The sequence below is a fragment of the Acomys minous genome, assembly GCF_964271855.1.
Source record: "Acomys minous genome assembly, chromosome: 14".
NCBI lineage: Eukaryota > Metazoa > Chordata > Mammalia > Rodentia > Muridae > Acomys > Acomys minous.
The window spans coordinates 44,971,071-44,980,455 of NC_140496.1; the positions used below are offsets into that span (position 1 = coordinate 44,971,071).

Sequence of the window (9,385 nt, forward strand, 5' to 3'; positions counted from 1 at the left end):
GGCTCTGTTGGTCTTCTTGTAGAGCTCTTGTCACCTCTAGGTCCTTAAAAAGCTAATCTTAAAAAGTTGCATTCTATATAATTCTACTTCTTTTATATTCTTGGAATATTAAAGGTATATAAGATTGGATAAGGGGGTAAAAATTGGTAAAAAAAAAATGGCAAAAGGAGAAACATTACATCAATATGAGTTTCCTTGTTAGAAAATTGTGTGTGACTAAGCAAGTACCAGTGGAGCAACTCAGAGAGGGGATCAGAGCATCTTTTGCTATGTTCTCTTACAATTGCAGGAGCCTAGAATTATTGCAAAATTCAAAATTAATATAAAGGAATAAATTTATTGTTCATAGGAAGTTGTTACTATCATACTTAAACTTTTCATATTACCTTATTTTCTCCTTTTCAGTCTATTCATATTGACACTACTTTATACACTGAAAGTGACTTTCATGTAAGTATAGATTTTTTTAAATCGCTATTTTCTAGCTTTTTACCCATATTCTCATAATGTGACTGAAATAATTACAGTTTTAAAATCTCAGTTTTGGTGGGTTCTCCCAGTGTTTGACCCATAATATTTCTAAGGAATCATTGAGGACAAAGAGCAACATAAATGCTGCTTTTGTAATTGCTCCAAATCAAAATGGAAAAAAGAAAAAAAAAAAAAAAGAAAAAGAAAAGAAAAGAATCTTACTCCAATGCTCCAATGTCAAGCAAAATTTTTCTCTTTTAAAAAAAGTTATTGATTGATTTACTTATCTATCTATCTATCTATCTATCTATCTATCTATCTATCTATCTATCTACTTTACATCCTGGTCATTGTCCCCTCCTTCTTATCCTCCCAGTCCCTCCTCCCTCTCCCATCCTTACTCCCCTATTCCTTGGAAAAGGGTCGGTAGTCACCCTACCCACCAACCCCAGCTCAGTACTGAGCACATCCTCTTCTTCTGTGGCTGGGAAAGGCAGTACCACCAAGGGGAAGTGATCAAAAAGCAGGCAACAGAGTCCATGTCTAAGACAGCCCTGCTCCCCTTACTAGAGGAACCACATGAAGGCTGAGCTAACCATAAGCTCCATCTGTGTAGGTGGCCTAGGTCCAGTCTATGCATGGCCCTTGGTTGGTGCTTTGGTCCCTACAAGCCACCATGGGCCCTGGCTAGTTGGTTCTGTTGGTCTTCTTGTGGAGCTACTATCACATCCATAACCCTTTCTCCATTCCTCCCACCCCTACTTTTCCACAAGATCCCTAAGCTTTGCCCAATGTTTGGCTGTGAGTCTCAGAATATTTTGATGTGCTCCTGGCTGGAGCCTCTCAGAGGAGCTATGCTAGGTTCCCATCTGCACGCACAGCACAATATCATTACCAGTGTCAAGGTTGGCTCCCCTTCATGGGGTTGGGCCAGGCATTGGTCGGACATTCCCTCAATCTCTACTCTATCTGTTTTATCTTTATCCCTGTACATCTTGTAGGCAAGGTAAATATTGGGTTGAAGCTTTTGTGGGTGGGTTGATGTTCCCCTGCCTCTACTAGGAGTCTTCTCTAATTAAATGGTGTTCTTTTCTTTTTTTTCTCCTTTATTAATTTATTCTTGTTACATCTCAATGGTTATCCCATCCCTTGTATCCTCCCATTCTTCCCTCCCTCCCATTTTCCCCTTATTCCCCTCCCCTATGACTGTTCCTGAGGGGGATTTCCTCCCCCTGTATATGTTCATAGGGTATCAAGTCTCTTCTTGGTAACTTGCTGTCCTTCCTCTGAGTGACACCAGGTCTCCCCCTCCAGGGGACATGGTCAAAAAAATGGTGTTCTTTTCAGTCTCCATGGCCACTGATACTAGGAGTCTAAACTAAAGTCCCCCTTATATCCTCCCAGAAGCCTACCCTGTCTTAGGTTTCTAGCTTGTCACAGAGATGCCCCTGCCCACAGTTTCTCTTTTCTCTGCAGGCCCTCCTTCCTCCTGCCCCCACTCTCCCCAGGTCTGATATCCATCCTCATAAGGCTGCTATGAACATAGTTGAGCAAATGCCCTTGTTGCACAGTGGAGTTTTTTCGGGGGGTGGGGGGGTGGGGTATATGCTTAGGAGTGATATAGCTGAGTCGTGAGGTAGAGCTACTCCTAATTTTCTGAAAAAGCACCAGATTGATTTTTCCAAGTGGTTGTATAAGTTTTCACTCCCACCAGCAATGGAGGAGTATTCCACTTTCTCCACATCCTTGCCAGAGTGTGCTGTCACTTGAGTTTTTTTTTTATCTTAGCCATTCTGATAGGTGTAAAATGGAACCTCAGGGTCATTTTGATTTGCATTTCCCTGATGACTAAGGATGTTGAACATCTCTTTAACTGTTTCTCAGCCATTCGATATTCCTCTGTTGAGAATTCTCTGCTTAGCTCTGTACCCTACTCTCTGCTCTTTACCGTGGATCTGACCAGCTGTCTTAAGTTCTGCCATCTTAACTTCCCTGCAAGGATGAACTGTACCTTAGACCTATGAGCAGAACAGACATCCTTTCTTGTTGGAGTTGCTCTTTGTCAGAGCGTTTTATCACTGCGACAGAGACAGAAATGAAACTAGAACCAAAACCAAACTGCACATTGTGTGCCCGTTGGAACTTTTCCGAGTTGGAAGGTTTGTGTACTCTGCTCATGGTTGGTTGAGTGGAAGATGGAGCCTGAAACTCAGACACACAGATGCCCACTAAACACGTGGGTGAGGTTTAGACACACCTTCTCTGGTTTTAGCATATTTCCGTTTTTCTCTGCATTTTTTCCCAGTCAGAAAGCCCTCCCGTGCAGGTAGATAGGCTTGGAACTTCAGAGCAGAGCAGTGGGAAGAAGCTGAAATTGAAATACAGATGTGAATGGATACTGTAAACTCAGGGATGGGTTGTTTCCCATTTCATGTTTTCTTTTGTTCTTTGCTTTTTTTTTTTTTTAAGTTTAGGTTTTGTGACGTACCTCTTACAAGAAATACATTTTCTTGTTCACAGTCCCTGTCTGATTTGGTCAGGCCATAAGGGCCACTGCTTTTGCTCTGATTCCTCTCTCAAATTTCTTAGAATTCTTTCTGCTGGGAACAGTAGGGACGGGATGACTCGGCGCCGTTATCATCCCGTAAGATAGGAACAAACAGTCTGACCTTAAAATTTTTCACAAATGTCACCTCTAGACTGCTCTATCATCCACACAATGGAGGAGGCATGCTCAGTGAGAAATGGTGGCTTTTTATACCCAAGTTTCCTTCAGAGCATCAATGCTGCCCTTCTTCGTTGTTGTTGGTTTTAGTTTTGATTTCAGAATCAAGTGGAAAAGAAATTCCACTTCCTACATAAATAAAATCCTCTAACAGTATGCAGATAAAATGTAATTTAAGGGAAATGGTGTTTATTTGACTTAGAGTTCCAAATTATAGTCCATAATTAAGTAGAGTCAGGACAGAAACTTAAAGTATCTTAATTAACAGTCAGGAACACAGAGAGAATAACTAAAAGTATCTTTGCTTGCTTGCTTGCTTTCAGGTAGTTCTCTTCTGTCTTTACTGTTCAGGACCCTCTGCCTAGGGAATGGTGCCGCCCACAGTGTTTTGGCTCTTTCTCCATGAATTAGTAATGAAGAGAAGCTTCTAGGGACATGCCTACAGGTTAACCTGATAGACAATTCCTCAGTAAGACTATCTTCTAGGTTATGTCCAGATGACAATTAAAACTAAGCAATATGAATGTTACCTTTCTTTGTAAGAAAATAAATGGTATTGAATGATGTTTTAAAAAAATCAAAGTCTTCAAAGTCTTATCATGAAAATGAATAATGGGAAAAGTGTTTTGTTTTGTTTTTTAAACTGGCTCTTTGTAACTCTTATTTTTAGCCCAGTTGCAAAGTTACTGCAATGAACTGCTTTCTCCTGGAATTGCAGGTTATTTTTCATGAGTACGAGTACAGTAACACAGAATTAAGCCAAACAGTAAAAAACGCGATAATCATTGGAAACAGCACCCTGTTTTCTAACCAGGTAAGTGAGCTGTATCTGCTGTTTTTGGCTTGCATGGGATAAGGCATTCATACATCAACAGTCTGCTATGGGGCACACAGGAGAGAGTTTGATTTCAGTGGAGTTGTGTTCAAAAGTGATGTCAGTGCTGGCATGCACAGAATCCTAAACTCATTGATATCCTTGCAAATAGACATTTTTGAATAATACCAACCACTGTGTGTTAGTGTTAGAGTCATATCAGAAAACTAGGCAAGTGGCTGCAGTGGACAGACTAGTGTAATCAAGTGTTTAATCTCAGAGATGGTAGCTCACATTGGGTTAGTCCTTAGTGTCACACACTGCTCTTTAAACTCTAGATTAATAGGGTACTAAGACCTCAAAATCAGTCTTAGCGACTGATCTCCTTTCTCTTTTCACAGCCAAGCCAACTGTCTTTCTTTCGGTTTCTATGTTGCTGCACTGGGGACACCCAGGGCTAACCACATGCCCCACTGGGACACCCAGGGCTAACCACATGCCCCACTGGGATACCCAGGGCCAACCACATGCCCCACTCGGACACCCAGGGCCAACCACATGCCCCACTGGGACACCCAGGACTAACCACATGCCCCACTGGGACACCCAGGGCCAACCACATGCCCCACTGGGACACCCAGGGCCAACCACATGTCCTACTGGGACACCCAGGGCCAACCACATGCCCCACTGGGACACCCAGGGCTAAGCACATGCCCCACTGGGACACGCAGGGCTAAGCACATGCCCCACTGGGGCACCCAGGGCTAAGCACATGCCCCACTGGGGCACCCAGGGCTAAGCACATGCCCCACTGGGGCACCCAGGGCTAAGCACATGCCCCACTGGGGCAACCAGGGCTAAGCACATGCCCCACTGGGGCAACCAGGGCTAACCACATGCCCCACTGGGACACCTAGGGCTAACCACACGCCCCACTGGGACAACCAGGGCTAACCCCATGCCCCACTGGGACAACCAAGGCTAAGCACATGCCCCACTGGGACACCCAGGGCCAACCACATGCCCCACTGGGACACCCAAGGCTAAGCACATACACCATTGGGGCACCCAGGGCTAACCACATGCCCCACTGGGACACCCAGGGCTAACCACATGCCCCACTGGGACACCCAAGGCTAACCACATGCCCCACTGGGACACCCAGGGCTAACTACATGCCCCATTGGGATACCCAAGGCTAACTACATGCCCCATTGGGATACCCAAGGCTAACCACGTTCCCCACTGGGATACCCAAGGCTAACCACAGGCCCCATTGGGATACCCAAGGCTAACCACATTCCCCAATGGGATACCCAAGGCTAACCACATGCCCCACTGGGACACCCAGGGCACTGCTCCACTTCGTGCAGCCAGTGGCACAAAAGCTCTGCTTCTGCTTGCTTTCTGTCCTCTCACCTTCTAAAAATTTAAGTAATGAAGCGCGTATAATAATCAAACGTGTTAATGATGGGACACCACGGACAACAGGAGTAGGACAAGGTTACAAGAAGACAGATACTAGTAAGCCTTGCGGTTGGTGGAGGGATGACGGGCACAAATGCCCGGGAAGTGCAAGGAATTGTAGATCGAACCACACAACCATAAGTGAGTGAAACAAGGTGGGGCCAAAGGAACTTTTTCAGCAGAGGAGGCCCAGTGCAATTACCGCATTTAATAGATACTTCAGTGTACGGTGTTAAGAAGCACCCGTGGAGCCTGCTCTAACAGTGGCAATGTGAGTTAGCCGAGCAACAAAAGAGTGAGCCAGAAAGTTAGTCATTAGACATGGCGGCAACGGAGGAACTTTGGAAAAGGGTTGGACAGTAAGCTGGCATACTGAGTGCCAGGGACACTCAGGGAGTGCCTGTAGGCAGACAACAGGAAGTGCAATGACTTTGGGACGCTTTGGCTTCCTCATCCCAAATACCAGGCTGCCTTGGGTGTCTGATTAGCTGTCCCCTTCTCAGCGAAGACACTGGTTTATATTTACCATGCTTTTCCCACGTCCTCACTATCTGTCCCCTTCTCTACATGCCCCACACTCTGATAATCATGTACCAGATTTTGTAGCAGCAATGGCCTTTTTGTCCCCATTAGAAAGTCAGCCTCAGACCACGTACATCTTAGAGTTCTATTCAATGTTTTATTATGATTCCCGGAACATACACTTCTTGCATGTATTCATCACTCGGCATACTTACCAAGCAAATCTGCTCATGGTTAAATTACTTCTGTAATATGTTATTATCATTACTGTCATTTATTAGTGGTGAGAAATGCAACGGATAACTCACAACAGTATCAATATTGAGCTTTAGGACGCACGTGGTGCTACCCGCAAGGTGACAGTCTGGCATAAAATACTGGAAAAGTGAACAGGACTGCGTGGTTGGGAGACCTGTGGAGAATTTCAGTTTCCTGTCACAGGCTATGAGCCGCTTTTACCTTGCCCTCCTCTCTGACCAAGCACAGGACAGTGTGAGCACTCTGACGATGTCCGGCGTGCAGTGTGTGCCTAATGCATATTGGGGAATCTGAATTCCAAGTGCCTAATGGAGGTGAAGCCTAATTTTGATTTTTTTTTCCTGGCACAGCCTTCAGGGCTCAGATGCTCTCTAAAAATGTTTATTCATGATTGCTGCACTGGAAATATTCTAGTTGTCCCCGAAGCAATGTTTATGGTGTTTGCCTAAGTGGTTCAGAGCAACCAATGACATGCAGGTAGCTACTGTGTGCCAGGCCTTGTGCTTAATGCTGGGAAACAAAAGATATATGGTTATGCTTCCCTGGAATGAATATGCAGACAATAATAGTGTAAATAAGTTAAAAGTATATATGTGTGTGATACATATATATGATATGTGTATGTATGTATGTATGTATGTATGTATATATGTACATATATGTAGAACAGAGCGGTGAATGCTATGGGAAAGATGAAACAGGTAAAGACACCTCACAGAGGACATGGAATGTTTGGGAAGTATGTAATTCAAGACACAGAACCCACCAATGGGCTTTGAGCAGGAAGAACACAGTCTAACAAGCATGGCCTGTGCGTTTGCAATGATTTTAATCTGATGCAGTAAAAACCAACCCTTATACATCTTTTGATTCTTCCTGGTTATTTTTATTAACATGATATTAATCTGCCAGTGTTTTCATGTCTGAAGACCCCACCATGTGTTTTAAGTAGTGTTATATAACCCCAGCGAAGAAACACATTCAGCTCGCAGATCTAATATTTTTCCTTTTTTTTTTCCTTGGCAGAACATAACAGAATCTGGCTGCAAGAAGTGTGAGGAGCTGGAGGAGAAAAGCTTCACGGAGTTCTTGCAGAGTTTCCTACGTATCGTGCAAATGTTCATCAACACGTCTTGATTGTCGTCGATCCTCTTCGGTGTTTCTATTATTAAGACACAGCCTCCTGCCGCTCGGAGGCAGCTCAGCTCTGTGCACTGGAGATCTGCTGGGGAACCAAGACTTTCTCACAGGAAGCTGTCGTGCACCCCTTGCAGCAGATGGTCTCTTGGAAATGAAGGGCCAAACGGAGCTCTTATCAGACTTATTCTTCTCTTGCTTATTTTTAATTTATTACTGCACTTGTACATATTTGTAATATAACAGAAGATGTCGAATAAAGTCATGTGTGTGTTTTATCACTTGAAATTTAACTCTTACTTTACCTTTTTTTTTTGTCCTTTCATTCTTTTTTATATTTGATTAACTTATTCATATTACATCTCAATGGTTATCCCATTCCTCCCTCCCTCCCATTTTCCCCTTACTCTCCTCCCCTATGACTGTGACTGAGGGAGACCTTCTCCCCCTGTATATGCTCATAGGGTATCAAGTCTCTTCTTGGTAGCCTGCTATCCTTCCTCTGAGTGCCACCAGGCCTCCCCATCCATGTGACATGGTCAAATATGGGGCACCAGAGTTCTTGTGAAAGTCAGACCCCACTCCCCACTCAACTGTGGAGAATGTCCTGTCCATTGGCTGGATCTGGGTAGGGGTTCGAAGCTTACTGCACGTATCGTCCTTGGCTGGAGCCATAGTTTGAGCAGGACCCCTGTGACTCTAGGTGAGAGAAGCATGGAAGAACGGGGGAAACTTTACCTTTTTAAAATTGATTTGTGTTTGGCTTTGTGCGATGTTTGTTTGTCTCCGTGTGCGGTGCAGTACACAGATGTGCAAGTGTGCTGAGGCCAGAGGCTGAGCTTGGGTGCCTTGCTCAATAGTTTTCCATTTTGTTTGTGTTGTGTTGTGTTGTTTTTAAGGCCATGTCTCTTCCTTAACCCAGTGAGACTAACTGGCGAGTGAACCCTAGGGGTCCTCCTGTCTCTGCCTACCCAGATGGTGAGACTCCAAGCACTTGCTACATTCCTGGCATTTTCTATGGGTGCTGAGGACCTGAACCCAAGTCCTCAAGCTTCCGTGGGAAGCATTTTCCTGACTGAGCCATCTTCCTACTCTCTAATTCATCTCTTGTAAAAAATGAAGGGCATTTTTTTGTTCGAGGGTGATGGTCCTTCAAGCATAAGCGTACACAGAAAACTGATGTTTGCCTTAGTCTTTCCTATTTCTCCAAACAGTGCTATTTCATTCTCACAGTTTTTAATGTCATACTTGTTGACTTTAATGGGGCTGATTTGTTTGATTCTGTTTGCTTTAGTAAAAAATACAATTGTTCATTGGTGCTGAGTAAATGGCTGAGGCGTGAGACTATTTCCTACACAAGCATGGGCATCCACGTTTGTTTCCCCAGCATCCTTGGAGAGCCGTGCCTTCCCTGTGCTTCGTGGAGGGACAGGAGGGTTACTGGAGCTTCTTCAGTGAGGGGCACTGTCTTGAGAGAAAGCAGAGGTGACGGGTAGAGCAGGGTATTCCACACACATGTATACCCACATGCATTCAACACTCAAACGCAACTTAAAATAACTATTAATGCATGTTTATAGTTCTTACTAAAATTTTTTATACTGTGTAAGCTTTCTAGCATTCCTATTGCTAAAGTGAGGGAAATGTACTTTAACTCTAAATTTAACTTTGATTTTCCAATGTTAGTCATATCACTGATGGTATTTGATAGTGACTAGTAACCCACTTGCATAAACAAACACAGGATGGCTTTAAAATTTGGAATCTGTCGATCTGTTAAGCCTAAAGTGTATATTCTTGTGATTAAAAATAGACTATTAATGCACATGACTACTATTTGACCAGGTAACAATGAACTTGTATTACATAATTATCCCAAGCAGCCTGCAATTGCACCTTCAAAGTATATTTTAAGTAAACCTTGTATTATAATTGTGTTGTATGGGTGCACTACCTCATATTAGAGTAGAAATACACATAATGTATAT

At 43.8% G+C, this 9,385-nt stretch overlaps 1 protein-coding gene across 12 annotated transcripts in view; it reads left to right on the forward strand.

Moving 5' to 3' along the window:
• IL15 (interleukin 15) overlaps positions 1 to 7,690 on the forward strand; it is a 73,427-nt gene extending 65,737 nt beyond the window's left edge. For 11 of the 12 annotated variants that reach the window (XM_084755334.1, XM_084755336.1, XM_084755327.1 and 8 more), the window contains 3 exons: positions 406 to 450; positions 3,867 to 4,010; positions 7,287 to 7,690. In XM_084755334.1, coding sequence (XP_084611460.1) covers positions 406 to 450; positions 3,867 to 4,010; positions 7,287 to 7,397 — 300 coding nt within the window. In that variant the 3' untranslated portion in view covers positions 7,398 to 7,690. The remainder of the gene's footprint in view (positions 1 to 405; positions 451 to 3,866; positions 4,011 to 7,286) is intronic. The other variant, XM_084755329.1, reaches the window with a different exon arrangement.
• The last annotated feature ends 1,695 nt before the right edge of the window (positions 7,691 to 9,385 follow it).